A 19,240-nucleotide genomic window follows, 5' to 3' on the forward strand; every position below is an offset into this window, starting at 1 on the left:
TTCTCAAGTTTTCTTTATTCTGTAAAATGCCTCTGATATTTTGTGTACTTTTAAAATTTTTATACTATGACTAAAAAACAAACTATTTGCTACATTAATAATAGTTCTAAACGTCTATCAACAGGCAAATACATTTTAATAGTCTTGCTCAGCAAAGAAATTAACTATTGGCTCACTAAAACCAAGGAATCTCAGTTGAGCCCAAAAACAAAGCAAAAAAATTAGAGTCAAGTGAAAGCATCCATCTGTAAAAATTTCTAAAGCAGGCAAATGCAAATTATGGTGACAGGGATGAGAACAGTGAGAAGGGAAATGAAGAGCCAACAAGAGACTGGTTGGAGCACAAACTGTAATGGTTTATACAGTTGTTTGTGTGGTGGTGTTAAGTGCCACTGAGTGGGTTCTTACTCATATTGACCCTGTAATACAGGGTTTCCAGGAAGAGGCAAGTAAGTTTGATTGGCCAACCTTGCAGTTAGCAGCCCAGTGGTCTCCTAAAATCTGTGCATCACCCCAAATATAAAAAAATGCTATTCAGTAAATCACAGAAATTGTATTTACTAGTTCTGAACACATGGAACAGATAGAATGTCAAACGCCACACAGTAGGTTTCAAAGTAATGTAAGAAACTGGTAAAATGACAATTTTATGTAAAATCTACCTAAGCCTGCCTAACAAAACTTTTCATATAAGTCAACCATTAAAAAAATATATTGATTGTAACAGAGTTGTGTCCACCTGTGCAGAACACTGCTTCATAAGGTTTTCAAGGCTGTGAAACTTTGAGAAGTGCATCACACCAAGACTCCCTTCGGAGGTGACTCTGGCTGGGTACAAACCATCATCCTTTCAGTTACTAGTTGAGTGCCATTTGTACCACATTCTATGAAATAAACCAACAACAAAAAGCTACTCAAAAACATTCACAGAAACTAGTAGTTAACAAAATATTAATTTTATTGTAAAATTAAAAAGAAAAGCAAATATAGTTACAGTTCCAAAGCAGAGCAATACAAATGTATAAATTATTGCAGTTTTAAAAGAAACAGTCAAATAATGTCCAACCAGTTTTTTTTTAAACCAATTTAGTTTTTACCATAATAGTTCCATCGTTTTCTAAACTTCTTAGCATAATTCTGTAAAATAAATTTACAATATCTGAGATTAAGTTTGATGACTTATTATATGCTATTAAGATTAAAATCAAGGCTAACACAGAGATACACAGAATTAGTTAAAAGTAGGAATGGCATTTAATAGAAGTCACTAATGGACACTTTTTTAACTACCTCATTTTGGAAGTAGTGGGACAGAAATAAACATTCTATGTATGTTGAGAAAAGAAATACATTTACTAAAATTACTTTGGCATTATGGACAGTTGGGGAATGTTTAACATTTTTTTTTTTTTTTCTTTTGAAGGGGCAGGTGTGTCTAGGGGAGAGGACAATACTCATTTCCATGTCTTTTATTTGGTAAACTTAAAATTATAAGATAATTCAGTATTAAATAAGAGAGCATTAACCTGGACTCAAATTCAGAAACAGGAAAGTGTTATCTTATAAACGAGATGCTTAAAAATATTCTAACCTTTAGAGACTTGCTAGGATATGGTTCAAATCAAAGTAATGTTCAACTGCATTATAGCAAGGGCAATAAAGAAAGACGGAAGAAAAAATACTGAGATGTAAGACACAGCTTTGTTATTTCAGACAGCATTATAGCCCTCCTCCAAGATATCTTTACTTTGTGCATTGCACGGTGCCACTCTCATGCCAGAGATTTGTTTACTACTCTATCTTCACCACTCCCACTAAAATTAACTTAGCAAAAGTTAACTTATTGAGAGTTTTATCATAGTGATTACACCACCAACTTCCTCAAGTAATTATTCCCACTATCCTATAGTCTAAAATGCATTTAAGCACTGAAATAAAGTCAATTACCTTTGCTTTTATAGCAATGTCTGAACTAAAGAAATTTAAAAAGTGTTTCAGAGTACTAAACTTAATAAGTACTTAAAAACATTTAAATATCTTACGTTAACATGTTGTTGTGTTAAGTGCTGTTGAGTCAGTTCTGACTCAGAACAACCCATATACTAGGTTTCTAAGGAGCTACTGGTGGGGTTTGAACCGCTGCAGTCCAGTGCTTATCCTACAGCACCACTCCTGGACTCCTACTTTTACATAGCAATGATAAATAACACCTGTCAGTAAACTAATTGGCATAAATCACAAAATATAACACACGAACATTACATAGTACCATTTGAAAGTCTTCATGTACGTTACCTAATTTTATGATCATTTAGCTGAATCACCCAATAAACAAGTCACACACACTGATTAAAATTTTTCTACTGAAGTTTAGTGTGTATACACTTTGTATTACATTTATGGTGTTAACAAAAAAGTATATTTCTTCCGAAACAAAACCAAATCTGGTATATATTAATACAAAAATAGATTCAAAGTTTTTTAAACAGCAAAAATAGACAGACAAGCTTCAACAGTGTCAATACCAAGGTAAAGAATACATAAAAAAAAAATAAGAGGAAAGCACTTTAAATTATTTTCAGTGATGCCTATGATGAAATAAAAAGCCAAGACATTGCAATGGCAATAGGAGGGGACTTCAAAAAGGTTTTGGAAAAATTTCAGTATTTTTTAACTCCATTTTTCCATGAACTTTATGAAACCCCCTTGGCATAACAATACCAACAATAAAATATATTTTCACTTTATTTCTGAAATCACTTTCCAACATGTACTTGATATTTAAAAAATAATCCTTAAATGTATATAAAAATGGGCACTTTGTGGCGAAATGAACACATAAGTCTAAACTGTAGGAACATTTCTTTGTTCCAACATTGTGCAAAACAAACAATATAATGGTACAAAACACTACTCTGTTGCCTGAATCATCCATTATTGGTATCACATTGTCTTAAGTACATGGCTTTTTTAGACTAAATTTAAGTATTAGATACAATTTAAGGATTATAAGCACAAGATTAAAAAATTATTTTTTAGCTCAATTATTAGGCGGATGAGATTTAAAAATTTTAATCTTGACAAATCAATCTCAAGTAATCAAAATTACTTTTGAGTTCTAATTTCTTAATTAAAATTAAATCTAAAAAAAAAAACAACCAACAATTATTATTTCACTTATCTTTTATCATTTGTCCTAGAAATGTTAGAAATGGCAGACTGGCAGTGTGCCGTTTGATATTTCTGAAACAGAAGCTATAGATTCTAATTAAGATATTCTTCTAAACTTCCTTAATAACAGAATAGCCACACCCATTCAAACCATTATTTCTATTATTACATGTTCTCAATTCTTGTCCTTATAGTTGCATATACAATGATTGCATATTTAGTCAAGAAAACTAATAGTATATATGTTTACCAAATATTTGAATAAACTGTGCAAAACACTTCAACAAAAACAGAAATTTATCCGAATAAAGTACTAGAATGAATACAAGCACCACAGGTAATTTTAAAGAGCACCTTTCCTTTGAAGAGCTTAAGTAGAAATATCTAAGTGGAAGAAATCAAAGTGTACAAAATTAAGACCTAGTACATGCATAATCCCATCTAATTGTTCCAAACTCATTAGTAAAGCTTCGTATTTGCCAGAATCTTTTTGAGATCAGCAAACACTTTCTTTGGATAACACTGTTATACTCAAGGCTGTACTATATGGCTCATATTCTGGAAATATACTACTACTGATATCAAATGGCAACACATTCAGTTGTTTTTATGTGTTCCTAAGTTTTCTAAATAGAAGTCTAAACATGTATGAAATACACTGGCTGCTTAATGAATTATGCCAAAAAAAGTCAAATTTGAAAATGTAACCATCATGAAGCAGTAAGATACTTGTTGGCTTAATTAGAAAACGTCTTTATGTAATTTAGAGATGTTGATATTGCACATATTGAATTTAAAGCTTATCAAAACTAAAGCAATGTACCCCATTTCCTGGATTTGAAATTCATTTTGGGTGACTCAAAGAATTGAGAAAACTGAAAGCATTCTTCAAAAGCTCCTTCCCAAATTAAGTTATGCAATACTTAGGGAAGAAAACATAAAATCTATGGAATACCCTCAAGTAAATTTAACATTTTAGCATTACAAAGTGTTTTGTTGTTATTGTTTTTAAAAAGTCAGATTGAGGTGTTACTTTGTTTAGTCAAATACTATTCGTGTTCAAGACTAAATTCTGAACCAAGCCAGAGTAGACTGCCAAATATAAGGCAGAAGTCATTCATATATTTATACATGAAGTTGTCAAATCAATGGGTTTTTCTGTAAATTCTTTCAAGATTTCTCACGTGTGCATTCTAAGCATCAGTTGGTACACAGTACTTAGAACCCAATTTAACTCTGCATTGGTTTAGTTTTTACTGTAATATACTATAAAAAAACTCATCTAGCTGGTTGAGACAATGTACTAGTTTAAGAACTCTACAAATATCCTAAGCAACTTGACATACCCTTATAATAAGCTTATTTTGTTTTGAGATAGAAGTTCTATTTTACTTATTGTCAAACAATTCTCTTTTCCATTAGATTCTAAATTTTAGAAAAACATCCCCTACAACGCTTTCTTTGGTGATTAATTTCAGTGACGTTGATATAGAATGTTTACAATTTTAAGGAATTCTTGAACGTTTATCCAAAGTGGCACACTGTTTCTTAAAGGCAAGACAATTTCACAGCAAATTCAACTAGAGGAAAGTTGAGAATTACAACTGACTTGGAAGTGAGGCTTGACTGACTGTTCAAACTCTTAAAACATCAAAGTTGTAAGAACAAAAGCAGTAATGAATGAAGTCAAAGAGGCTTTTTTTCCCTTCATGGCAACAAGTTGACATACAAAAAAGTAGATCAGCATTTTCTTTTGAACTCAGAACGCTTGTTAAAAAATAAAATAACGTATTTTATTTGGATACTTGCTTTAAAAATTAATTAATTCCTGTTTCATGAATTACTTGACATTAAAGCAATTCCAATAGATTTCTACTCCAAAATACATTTTTCTCCTTTGGAAAACAATAGTTATAAAAAACTGTATTAAGATAATAAAATGTAGTGATCTGAAATATGGGTGAACATATTCACACATGAAAGTGTAAATATCATATACAGAACCATCCAAATGCATTTATAAAGAGAATGGAAAGGTACCTAAAATAGCATCTGTATATAAAATTTTCATATTAAAATATTGCTCATAATAAATAAGAAGAGGTGAATATTATTAATTCTATTTCCCTCTTTAAAATTATCTTTAGTTCAATCTAATCTAAGGAGTTTGTTAACCTTCTATTGTTCTGACAGATGAATTATATTAGAATGTTTAATAAAACTGTAACAGTATATTTAACTAGCCACATGTGGCAAAAATTAAAGACGGGGCATTTAGTAATTATGGGAAAAAGATTCCCAAAATGATTAACCCTAGAAGACTAGAGTATAATGATCTGCTTTATTTGATGAAGATGTTAAATGTTGCCTCAAGCATTGCCAATTTAATGACTATACAATAACGAACTATAACTTTCTTCAAACTTTCTTCGCATGCCTGAAGAACAATAAACTACGGAGCATATGAAGTAAGTATACGTTTATTTCAGTTGTTTAAGGGCAGGTGTGGCTTCATTCCTGTTCGCCCCACTTGCAGACATGGTAACTTAGAACAGTTCTTGAGAAGCTGCTCGATGGCAATATGACGGACATGGAGCTGTGAGGCCAGAGAGTCTTTTTCTTGCACTTGATGTGTTAATTCTTCAAAAACTTCTGTAAAGATTTAAAAAAGAAGTTTCATTTTTAATATACAAGGGTTTCTGAGGAATGGCTGGTATTTGAACTGAAATGAATACATTATGGAAATTCTGTCACTGAAACTGAAACAGAGGAAACAGCTGTGCTCTCCACAGTCTTATTACCTGAGGATGTCTATGTATTTCACATAGCCTAGCACAGTTGGTATTTATTTGGTATTTATCAAACCATAAGGTCAATGGTTTGAGTCCATCAGTTGCTCCATGGAAGAAATATGAAGCTTGCTGCTCCTGCAAGATTTACAACCTCAGAAACTCTAAACAGGATCACTGAGAGCCGGAACAGACTCAACAGCACTTAACAAAAGCATTCAAGTAGGACAGATCCCTGCTGGTGCAATGTTTTCCACTATTAACCAAAAGGCTGACTGTTCAAGCCAAATCAGTGACTCTGAAGGAGAGAGACCTGGTGACTTGTTTCAGCCTAGAATACCCTATTGGGCAATTCTACTTGTCACAAGGGTCAGAAAGAGTCAGAAATGACTTAATGGTGTCCAAAAATCAGCCAACTGGAATACTGTATTCCTTTTCTCCATGAAGTAAAACTTTGTAAGTCATAAGCAATAACTATAGAGATCCACAACAGAGATGGGGCGATGACCACATATGAAACTACAAAAGTATGCTCAATCAATACGGAGTACGACTTATAGACAGGAAGTGCCCATTACTACGCAAGTCTGAAAATTCTTGTAAGAGGCTTTGGAATCAGACTACTTGGATGTCTGAATGTTTGCTTATATTCATAAGAGTTTCAGGCAAGAACAAACTACCAATTTCTATCAGGCTTGCTGTGAGAATGAAAGATCAGATTTGTAAAGCAAACAAGTACTCAATAAATAAGTTGCTATTATTACTTTTTTAATAAAATTATTATTTTGGATATTCTGATAGGCTGTGCTGTCAAGAAAGTTTACCAATTTGGGACTTAAAAAACTTCAGCTATTGAAAATCCTACAGAGAAAAATTCTATTCCTGATTTATACAGGGATGCCATAAATCAGAATCAACTTGATGACAAATCCTTGACCCTAACTAAACAGATCATCTTTATAAGTGACTTAGCAACTGTAAGTGCAGTTTCATCAATTAAATGGAATAAATTACAAAAAAAAAAAAAAAGAGAGACGGATGATTGGGGAAATACTAACCATTAACTGTTAGTATAAACATATTATGTTAAGAAATAACTCGTTTTTTAAAGTTGTTCACCAACTATTCTCACCATTCTTGCATTCATTTGCAATAGTTCCTAATGAAAACTACCACGAACAAAAGAGGACTAATAATACCACCTGTCTTACAGAACTATTAGGGAGTAAGCTGCACCATGTCTAACACATTGGTAGGTACATAAAACTATTTCTCCTACAGTTCAAAAATAAGTCATTTTCTTCTTAGTCTTTTTGCCCTTAGCAAGTTTGAATATAATTTCCAAATTTAAATGCAGATGAAACAAATGATGCCCTGTCATACAGGATTTTCTGTATCAAAATTTTATGTACAAAAAGCATTGATTCCTCACCCTGTATTTGTTGTCCGAGTTTTGCATTCAGTTGCTGTACCTCACCAAGAGTCATTGAATTCACTGAAACAAAAATATACTCATTACTGACACAATATGAAAAAAGAAGCTGCTTATATCACTAACATAGCATCTGATTACAAAAAAATACTATTTGCCAACATATATGTACCCTAGGACTCATTGATTAACTTTTGCAGTTAGGAGTAGTTTTCAAACTCTGAACACCACTCACAGTAAGAAATAGCTTATGACACTGCCAGTATGTAACCACCCTCCACCTAAAACAAGTTTCACTGAAAAATACATAGTATTACATTATTGTGTGTTCTGGTGTTTTATGTTGCTTCAGTTTTAAAAAAAAAAGTGCTAGTTAACTAAACATGAAATGGATCTTGATTAAGCACCATACAGTTCATGACCTGCACTTTGAAAAACACTTCTATAGATTTTATAGTAGACTGAAAGAGTCAATTTACTCCAACTTTAAAATAAAGGCACACATTACCTTTGGCCTTTTGTAAAATATCACATTTCTGTTTTTGAAATGCCACTCCCAATCAATTAGTTTTATAGGGATGAGCAGTGATACTAAGTGTTGAGAGTGTACTCATAAACTATGAGCCCTGAACTTTCCAATTTGTAGTTTGTTGCTATTATTCAGTTTAATCATCTTGAAATTGCAGAATTTCACTGCTTAAGGCATACTCAGAGTAGTATGTCACAGAACTAACGGAGACTTTTAAGACATCTCCTTTTTGATACAGTGAGATACAGTGAACCTGCTAGTCTAATACTGTAATTACCAAATTTATGATTCCCATTAAAATTCACTCAGTATATATATACACAGGGAGGAAGGGTGAGGGAAGATGGGACAAAACAATTATTACCTTTTTTCCCCCATTTTACTTACATTCCTCTCTGCTGTAATGTGGATGATGGTTCTGGATATTAGCCTCTGGACTAGAGATTGACTCTTCTTTTTTCTGAGACTGGTTATGATTATGAGGCCACAATACACTATTATGGCATAAGCTGGTGCCTGAATCTTGTAACACAGGAAGCCCAAAGTTTGTATTTTCCCTCTGCTCCAAAATTCTTTGCGTACAGTTTGAGAGGCCACCTGTAGTTCCATCTATCCATTTTGCAGAATACTTTGGTACTTGGGAGTCAAAGTGTGGAAGTAACTTTTTATCTGGTTTATGTCTGAAATTAAACACGTGATGCTGGGGATTTTTAGAACACTCAGAATCTGCATCAAGATCCTTATTTTGTGCATACTGTACAATCCAGTTTATCTTTTTACTCAAAATGGTTTTAACTTCTTCATAAGTGCTTTTTGAAAGCTTAGATCGAGAACAATCCTGGTTTGCAATCAAATGGTATTTTTCAAAGCAGTCTTTATGGCCCCTTAATGACCTAGTATGCAAGAGATTAGATTTGGGTACTCCTGTAAGGAAAAAAAAAGAGAAAAACTTGGGAACAATGTACATATGTTTTGTAAACTTCTTTAAGAATATGCAAAACTTACTAAAACATGGAATCATTGACAATTTTTAAATCAGCAGAGATTCTAAAAAATATTGGTACAAATAATACTGAAAATGTGGTCTAATAACTTGTTTCAATTCACATATTCAGCAATAAATACTATTCTTATGAACAGTAAACCCTGTCTTAGGATTTAACGATTCAATTTTAATCTTAGTCTAGAGACATGTTACTGTATGCATCATAAACACAACACTACTGAACTCAGCAAGTTAACTTTTAGCCTTTATATTATTTTCTTCCCTAACCCTCTTGAGATACGTTTGCAAAATTTCTATTATAAAGCTCAACAGAAGTAATGCATAAAATTTTTCTTTCCAAACAAAAAGAGTAAATCATGTTTTAAAATTACTACTGATTGTTATTGTTAAGTGCTAATGACTCGGTTCCGACTCATAGTGACCCTGTACAGGATTTGCAAGCTGCCAACCTTATGGTTAGCAGTCCAGTGCTTATCCTACAGCACCACACCAGAACTCCAAATTCCTAGTTATATACCATAAATAATGAAAAACTTACAATTTACCTCCCAAGTTATATTTTCATAAGCCCAGGTCATATTATTAAAATCAATCAACAGTGTATTTATACTGAACGTGAACCAGAGATATGAACTGAAAACTAATGTATACACCAGCTCAGTTTTAAAAACCAACTGTAGAAATTACTCAGATAGAACTTGCTGTGATTTCCCAAAAGTGTTAAATTAGGTCTCTGTTTCCTCTCTCAAAAGTTCCTGTATGCTAAGTGGGTGACACCTCCTGAAAATGAGCAACATACACGTATGTGAACTAGCCACTCTCATAGGTAAACTCAAATATCTGAGCCATGTTTCTTCAACTGAGTACAAAAGTAACTTAACAGAATGTCGTACATATTATTGCTATTTTCTGTTTGTACTGTAATTGTTTTTATGTACATTTTTCTAGTTGGTATCTAATTATGCCAAATTTACAGCAACATTAGAATACCAAAGTGCAGCATCTCAAAGTTCTATTTATAACAGTGTGTATGTATGTACATCATCAAAAAGGAGCTCTGGTAGCGTAGTGGTTACCAATCGAGCTTCTAATCTCAGGGTCAGCAGTTCGAAACCACCAGCTGTTCCATGGGAGAAAGATGAGGCTTTCTGCTCCTGTAAAGATTTACAGCCTTGGAAACCCTGTACAGGGATGCTATGAGTTAGAACCGACTCCATAGCACATAACAACAACATCATCAAAACAAGTTAAATATACACACAAAAGAAGTTCACAAGCCTTATTAAAAGTTTTACTATACATATTTTAGATAAGCAAAAAGGTAGGTAGCACTGTTATAGAGTAAATAACAAATAGAGCTATTCTTGATTCCAAGCTTATTGCCCTAGGTAAATAACAATTCATCCAACCAAACAGTAAATTGTCTCATTCTCTCAGTCCATGCCTCAAGTCTAACACATGTATCAATTATTCAGTTAAATCTAAATATGAGGGTGAGTCAAAAATTATCCATACTCTGGCTGTGTAATAATCAGCTTCTAGAAAATGCAAATACATCATCTTCCAACATACTGGTTTTCAATACACTTTGTTTACCTGTCAACACACTTGCTTTTCAATACACTTTGTTTACCTGTCAACATGCTTTTGTACTCCCTTAAAAAATATTCTAGGCTGAGCTGAGAACCATGAGTGCACTGCTGTCTTCACTTCAGCAGAGGTGAATTTTCATTCTTAAAGGGCTGCTTTCAGGGGAACAAAAAGGTGAAAGTCTGATGAAATAAGATCAGGATTATAAGGAGGATGCTTTAGCACCTCAAAACCAACTTTTTGCAGAGTGTCAACAGTGTGGGCAGAGGTGTGCAGATGGGCACTGTCATGTAAGATCACAATGTCCTTGGATAGCAGTCCTCTGCGTTTAATCAGAAATTTAGGCTTCAGCTCTTTGGTGAGCATCTCACTGTAACGAGCACTGTTGATTTCTGAACCTTTTTCCTGATAGTGTTCTGCTACTGGCCCTTGGCAATTCCAGAAAACTATTAAGCATCAATTCTCCAGCTGATGGTTGACTTTTGAATTTTTTCTTGATCAGTGATTGAGGATGCTTCCATTCCATACCCTGTTGTTTATTCTCAAGCTTGTAGTGATGAATCCATATCTTGTCACCAGAAACGATTTTTTAAATGAAACTTTTATCTTCCTTTGAGTAATGGTCTCAATTTTGTTTTCAGATGTCCAAATGCTTCTGTTTATGCTCTTCCGTGAGTTGTTTAGGTACTCATGTCACAAAAACTTTTCAAAACCCAAGTCTCTCATGGATTATTTCATAGGCAGAGCCATGGCTGATTTGCAAATGATTTGCCACAAAATCCACTGTCACTCGTCTATCTGACAAAGTCTTTTCACATGCATGCTCAATGTTGTTACCAGCTATAGATATGAACCAGCATTCTGATATAACGTGGGTGGGTAATTTTTGACTCACCCTTATATAATAAATTATAAGTGTCTCCTTCAGTCTATATAAAAGGGAATTCTTTAGCTCCTGTATAAAAAGGGTTCTAAAGTAGGAGTCTTTGTATGGTGCTGTAGGATAAGCACTTGACCTCAAGATTGGTCTGAACCTCAAGGTAGGCTGTTCAAACTGACCAGTCGCTCCTTGGAAACCCTATATATACAAAGTCGCTATGAATCAGAACCGAACAACTAATTTACTGATGTGCTCCAGAATTTCAACAGTGGGTCAATAGTAAGAGATGTCTACTTCGTAGTAGTTACTAATCAGGCTGCTAATCTCATGGTCAGCAGTTCGAAACTACCAGCTGTTTTGCGGGAGAAAGATGAGGCTTTCTGCTCCTATAAAGATTTATAGCCTTGGAAACCCTATGCAGGATTGCTATGAGTCGGAACCAACTCCACAGCACATACCAACAATTCTATTTGAAGTATAATGTGAACTTACAAAATTAAAATTTTCTAATCCAACGTTTCTTCAAAATATGGCTCAAGGAAGAAACCTGAGTATCCTTCTTCACAGCATCTCCTCGTCAATCCTGGATGTCTTGCCGATTTACCCTTATTGATTATTTCTGTAAAATCTAGCACTTACAGTACCTCAAATCCTACTTCACTCCATTACTATTCCCACTATGCTACTGAGACTTCATCTCCTATCTAGTCTTCATTTCCTTTAGGAAGCCTTCTCTACTCAGTACATTGGGGTCACGCTGCTTGTACCAGATTTTACAAAGGTCTATTCACTGACCTTATATTCTGTTAGCAAATAAGTTTATTTTGAAACAAACCATACTTACATGCATTCTTAGTGTTATAATTACTGGCACATGGTACTGTTAAGTGCCATTGAGTTGGACCCGACCCTTAACGACCCTTGATAGGGTTTCTGAGGAGTGGCTGGTGAGTTTGAACCACCAACCTTCAGGTTCAAACTGACCTTGCAGTGTAGCATAATAGCCTGCAGCACCACACCAGGACTCCACTTACAGTTACAATGCCTGGCACATATTGGTTGCTTAAAAAAAAACAGTAGTTAAATGAGTAACTATATTAACACAAAAGCAAAAATAAACCTTGTTAATAATTATCTTTCATGGTCTATTACAATATAGTTCTGCTCATCCTAGAAGGGGAACCAAATGTGATTCATCAGACTGCACTGTGGATAAAGGTACTCCCAAATTCAGTTTAATGGGCCATTAGTTTGAAGAACTGATGACTGGCACAGATAGAGATGACATTCCTGTGGTATCATTCAATCTGCCAAGGAAAATCAGGAACAACTTCTCAGTTGTTCTTTTTTAAACAGAAATTCAAATACCGTGGACTATCTAAATAGCTATTTTCTATAAACTTGTTCATTCATCCAGATTTGTACTTAAAACTTCATTAGATACGTTGGTACAAACTAAAATGCTAAACTACTGAGTTTTAAATTTCAATTTTTAATATTTGCTTTATAAATATACCTGAGAGTATTTATGTGCTATTGTTTTTAAAAGCTGTCAAGTCAGTTGATTCATAGCGACCCTGTATAGGGGTTCTGAGAAACAGTTAGTGGGTTTAAACCACTGACCTTGAGGTTACTAGGTCACTACTTATCCACAATAAAGACAATTAAAAATTCAAGAAACGTAACATAAATACTTTTTATATTTGAACAAATTACTTTTTAGTCTAGTAAAGAATGTGAGTAGTCCACCTAATTTGTATTAGAGTAAACATCTGATCTTATAAAGGTTTGAAGTAATTCTACTTTCTCTGTATCAGTTTAAATTAACATAGGAGAAACAACTAGTGCCATTACCAGAGATTCCAGGGAGTTCCCCTGACTTTCAGTTTTAATTGCATTTGTAAGTGTAAACTGATCTGAGAACTAATTTGTTTCCTCAGCAGTTCTGTTGAAAGGAATGTATTGAAATTGAGTTAACACTTCAAGAAGCTGAATTATTATGAATTTTTAAACCAGTTCAAAGATCACACTACTATATCCTTGCTAAAAATTTTAAGAACGTAATTACCTAACGTCCTATTATGAAAACTTCTTTAAAATATACCTCAAAGGTATCCATATTACCTTTTCTTTTATTCTGACACTACTTCTAGAGAACTAAGGAGCTCTGTAGCATACTGGTTATGAATCAGGCTGTGAACTGCAAGGTCAGCAGTTTGAAACTACCTGTACAGGGTCGCTATGAGTCAGAACTGATTCCACGGCACATCTCGACGATGACAATATCGCCCGTGGGCCACATTTTCTCTACCCTAGTCTAATGAATCAAAGTCTTGTTGTTGTCAAGTCCGTTCCAACTCATAGCAACCCTAAATAGGGTTTCCAAGAATGGCTGGTAAGTTTGAACTGCTGACCATGCAGCTCAAACTGACCTTGTGATCTAGTGCAGCTTATCCTATAGCACCATGGTGGTGGTGGTTATGTACCGTGGAGTCGGTTCTGATGCATAGCGACTCTGTACATGGTTTCCGAGGCTGTAAATCTTTACGGGAGCAGAAAGCCTCATCTTTCTCCCACGTAACAAACAGCTGGTAGTTTCAAACTGCTAACCTTAAGGTTCACAGCCTGATTCGTAACCACTGCACTACCAGAGCTCCTTGAAATCCTTTTGTCTGATGCTGCCAAGGCAAACGCAGTTCCAGTCATCACATTATTGTTGCTAAGTGCCAATGAGTCTGTTCCAACTCACAGTGACCCTGAATAAGGATTCCAAGGAGCGGCTGGTGAGCTTGAATCACCGACCTTGTGGTTCAAACCAATTATGCAGTCCACATCATTAACCTACAGTGCCACACAGGCACATGTGTTGTTGTTAAGTTCTGTCGAGTTGATTCTGATCCATAGCGACCATTGACTCTGCAGTTCAAACGACTTTGCAGTCTGACACATTAGCCCACAGCGCCACACCAGGTAATTGGAGAAATGATTGAAGTTGTCATATGTTTCATTTTGTTTGGTCCCACCATAAACACTCATGGAAAAAGCAGTCAAGCAATCAAATGACGTATTACATAGGCAAATCTGCTGCACAATACTTCTTTAAAGTATTTAAGAGCAAAGATATCAGTTTGAGGACTAAAGTGTGCCTGAGCCAACTCATGGTATTTTCAATAGTCTTGTATGCATGTGAAAGTTAGACAATTAATACAGCAGACCATAGAAGAACTGATGTATCTGAATTATAATACTGGAGAAAGATACTAAAAGTACCATGGACTTTCAGGAGAACAAACAAACTTGTCCTGGAAGAAGTACATAGCCAGAATGCTCCATAGAAGCCAGGATGGTGAGACTTGGATGAGTTGTAAGGAGGAACTAGTGGCATCATGCTTGGTAAAGTGAGAGGTCAGTGAAAAAGAGGGAGACCCCATTGGAGATGGATAGACACAGTGCTAAAAGTAATGGACTCAAAAGGTAACAATAGTAAGGATGGCACGTACTGCACAGTATTTCATTTTGTTGTGCACAGGATCCCTTGGATCAGTTGGAACTGACTGCATGGCACCTAACAACAAGAATTGTGTGCTCCTTTAAACAAGTGTTAAAAAAAAAAAAATGTAAGGAGTTCTGGTATTGTAGTGGTTATAAGATGGGCTGTTAATCTCACATTCAGCAGTTCAAAACTACCAGCAGTTCCGTGGAAGAAATATGAAGCTTTCTGCTCCAGTAATGTTCACAGCTTCAGAAACCCTATGCAGGGTCGCTATGAGTCGAAACCGACTCTACAACACAATTGTAAAATGTGGGGATGACTAAACAATGCTGTAATGTTGTTGCTGTTGTTATGTGCCATGGAGTCAGTTCCAACTCACAGCGACCTTGTACAGGGTTTCTGAGGCTTTAAATCTTTAAGGGAGCAGAATGCCTCGTCTTTCTCCTGCGGAACAGCTGGTAGTTTCGAACTGCTGACCTTGTGGTTCGCAGCCCGATTCGAAACCACTACGCTACCAGAGCTCCTTAATAGGACAGATTAAAAGAACTGAGATAAGAAGCTACTGGTTTTGAGATTTCCAGTTTTGGTAAAAGGAGTAGAGAAACATTCCTTTAAGCAGAAGTGACAGTGTTGTTGTTAGATGCCATTGAGTCAATACCGACTCATAGTGACCCTATGTACAACAGCGAAACACTACCTAGTCCTGGGCCGAACTCACAATTGTTGCCACGCTTGAGCCTATTGATGCTGCCACTAGGCCAATCCATCTCACTAGGGGGTCTTCACCTATTTCTCTGACAATCCACCCTACCAAACATGATATCCTTCTCCAGAGACTGGTCCCTCCTGACAATGTGTCTGAAGGATCGGAGACGAAGTTTGGCCATCCTGGCCTCCAAGTACCACTCTGGCTGCACTTCTTCCAACACAGATCTGTTTGTTCTTTTAACAGCCCATGGCACTTTCAATATTCTCTTCCAAGACCATAACTCAAAAGAATCAATTCTTCTACAGTCTTCCTTATTCACTGTCCAGCTGTTGCATGCTTATGAGGTTAATGAAAATACCATGGCTTGGGTCAGACGCACCTTAGTCCTCAAGCTGACATCTTTGATCTTCAACACTTTAATTTCCTGACTGCTGCTTCCGTGAGTGTTGACAGTTCATCCAAGAAGAACAAAGTCCTTGAAAACTTCAATCTTTTCTCTGTTGATAAGAATGTTGTTCAGTGGTGAGGATTTTTTGCTTTCTTTACATTAAGGTGCAATCCATATAGAAGGCTGTGGTCTTTGATTTTCATCAGTAAATATTTTAAGTCCTCTTCACTTTCAGCAAGCAAGATTGTATCATCTGCATATTGCAGGTTGTGGGTGAGTCTTCTTCCATTCCAGATGCCATGTTTTTCTTCATAGAACCCAGCTTCTCAGATTATTTGCTCAGTATACAGGTTGAATAGGTATGGTGAAAGAATACAACCGTGTCACACACCTTTTACTAATTTTAAACCATTCAGTGTTCCCATGTTCTGTTCAAACACCTGCCTTTAGTCCGTGTACAGATTCCACATGAGTACAATTAAGTGTCCCAGAATAGTCATATTTTGCAATGTTGCCCATAGCTTGTCATGATCTATACAATCGAAAGTCTTTGCCTAGTCAATAAAGCACAGGTAAACATCTTTCTGGTATTTTCTGCTTTCATTCAAGATCCATCGGACATCAACAATTATATCCCTCATTCCACATCCTCTTCTGAATCCAGCTTGAACCTCTGGAAGTTGTCTATCAATGTTGCTTGCAGCAGTTTCTGTATTATCTTTAGTAAAACTTGACTCGCATAGGATATTGTCTGATGGTTTCCACATTCCATTGGGTCACCTCTCTTTAGAATGGGCACAAATATGGATATCTTCCAATTAGTCAGACAGACAGTTGTCATCCAAATTTCTTGGCATAGATGAGTTAGTGCCTCCAGTGCCACCTCACTTTCTTGAAAGATTTCAATTTTTATTCCATCAATTTTTGATGTCTTGTTCTTTGTCAATGCCTTCAATGCACCTTAGATTCTTCCTTCAGTATCACTGGCTCTTGATCATATGCTACCTCTTGAAACGGCTGAACATTAACCATTTCCTTTTGGTACAGTGACAGTGTATTCCTTCCATCTTCTTTTGATGCTTTCTATATCAAACAATAATTTGCCCAGAGAATCCTTCAATAACGAAAGTGAACAAGGCTTCAATTTTTTTCTTCAAATTCCTCCAGCTTGAGAAATGATAAGCGTGTTCTTCCTTGTTGGTTTTCTGACTCCAGATCTTTGCACATTTTGTTATAATATTTGACTTTGTCTTCTTGAGCTGACCTTTGAAATTTTCTGTTCAGCTCTTGTACCTCCTCATTTCTTCCATTTGCTTTAGCATCGCTTATGCTGGAGAGCAAGTTTCAGTGTCTCTTCTGACATCCATTTTGGTCTTTTCCTTTTTTCTTGTCTTCTTAATGACTTTTTGCTTTCCTCACGTATGATGTTCTTGATATAATCCCACAACTCTTCTGGTCTTCCGTCTTTAGTGTTTAATGCATCAAATCTCTTCTTCAGATGATCTCTAAATTCAGGTGGGATATATTCAAGGTCATACTTTGGCTCTTGTGGACTTGTTTTCAATTTCTTCAGCTTCAATTTGAATTTGCATATGAGCAATTGATGGTCTGTTCCACAATCTGCCCCTGGCCTTGTTCTGACTGATGATAGAGCTTTTCTAGTCTATACCGCAGATATAGTCAATTTGAGTTCTGTGTATTCCATCTGGTGAGATCCATGTGTATAACTGTCTCTTACACTGTCTGAAGTAAGTATTTGAAATGAACAAAACTGATTTTGCAGAGTTGTATCATGTGATCTCCAGCATCATTTCTATCACCAAGGCCATGCTTTCCAATTACTGATCCTTCCTCTTTGTTCCCAACTTTTGCATTTCAATAACAGTAATGATCAATACACCTTGATTCCATGTTTGATCAATTTCAGACTGAAGAAGTTGGTAGAATTCTTCTAGTTCATCCTCACTGGCTACCCACTGCCTAAATGCTGGATCCACCATGCAGACATGGTTTAGTCTAAAAGTATTTCAAAAGTGTGGGGTGGGGAAGATTCACTTAAATTTTTTAATTTCTTGGTTTCTTATAAAAACAAAATCTGGCAGTAACTGGCTAGTAGCAAGCAGCAGCTACCCTCTAAAAATAGTAGGCTCTTCAACTCAAAACCGTTCCTACCACTCCTTTAATTACTGCACATCCACTGGCGCACAAGCAGGCTCCCAGCAATGTCACTTAGTGACATCTGTTCTATAAGAAAGCTGTACTTTAAAGGTATAGGTTTGGAAAGCTGTAGCGTAAACTTTTCTGTCCAATGAGCGAGCCAGCAGTTAAGCCAGGATTCAAGTAGCAGCATTACCATGACATCTACTTCCAGATTCTCGATCCTCTAGGAAGGCTAAAGGTAGAAGATGGAAAGTTGGAGCCACTACTTTTTTCTTGAGTCCACAGTAGATCAAATTTCTGCCTCTAGACAATTTTTATCAGTTGTCCTATGTCAGTGCCTTAGTTGACTACTGTGATAAACAGCACTTTCCTCAGCTCATGCCTTTAGTTTACACAGGAACCACTTAAATGACTAAAAACGTCTGCCCCAGGTTCAAGCACCGAAAATACTGTTTAAGAGTAATAGATAAATGCGCCTTATGTCTGTAATGGGAGCATATGGACTAACTGGTTACTACACTAAGCACACAGATGGGTTCAGTAACTTGCATTTTCCATATTTTAAGAATCATTGACCTAAAGAAACACATACCAACAGATGACTTTCAGATTTCAACTTATAGTTATTTATGCCATGAAAGTTTTTGTGTGTGCTAAAAGGAAGACTGGGCTGTTAATCAAAGCAGCTTAATTATACTGTCAGTGCAAATTTCAGAGAGCTGAGAGTTCACACAGATTATGTTAAAAGATAAACCCCTATTACAAGAACAAGTGAGGTGTCTTCTGGGGAGCCATCAAGGCAAGTAATCAAGTCGCTGTGGAACAACCCCCCCACTCCAAGACTGAAACTCAAAGGGAACACAACAGCAGGCATGTAGGCTTGCTGGTGATGGCACTGATCTGCATTTGAATGCAAGTGGGGGAAAGTCAACAATGAAGATATGGGCTGAGTTTGAACATATTCCATACACTCCTATCGACCTGGAAAGAAGAGAGAAAAGAGGAAGAGCTGGTGGTCCAAAGTTTGGGGAGACTTGGGAATTCCTGAACCCATGGATACTGACCCAGCCATGGAGGGTTAGAGATGAGAGTG

At 35.9% G+C, this 19,240-nt stretch overlaps 1 protein-coding gene across 1 annotated transcript in view; it reads right to left on the reverse strand.

The window, feature by feature from the left end:
• Nucleotides 1-5,656: 5,656 nt before the first annotated feature.
• LOC102838415 (chromosome unknown open reading frame, human C21orf91) overlaps nucleotides 5,657-19,240 on the reverse strand; it is a 33,656-nt gene continuing 20,072 nt past the window's right edge. The window contains exons 3-5 of the mRNA XM_006873153.1: nucleotides 8,309-8,845; nucleotides 7,393-7,455; nucleotides 5,657-5,823 (exon numbers count right to left, since the gene is read on the reverse strand). Coding sequence (XP_006873215.1) covers nucleotides 5,657-5,823; nucleotides 7,393-7,455; nucleotides 8,309-8,845 — 767 coding nt within the window. The remainder of the gene's footprint in view (nucleotides 5,824-7,392; nucleotides 7,456-8,308; nucleotides 8,846-19,240) is intronic.

The sequence above is a fragment of the Chrysochloris asiatica genome, unplaced genomic scaffold (genome assembly GCF_000296735.1).
Source record: "Chrysochloris asiatica unplaced genomic scaffold, ChrAsi1.0 scaffold00225, whole genome shotgun sequence".
Lineage (NCBI taxonomy): Eukaryota > Metazoa > Chordata > Mammalia > Afrosoricida > Chrysochloridae > Chrysochloris > Chrysochloris asiatica.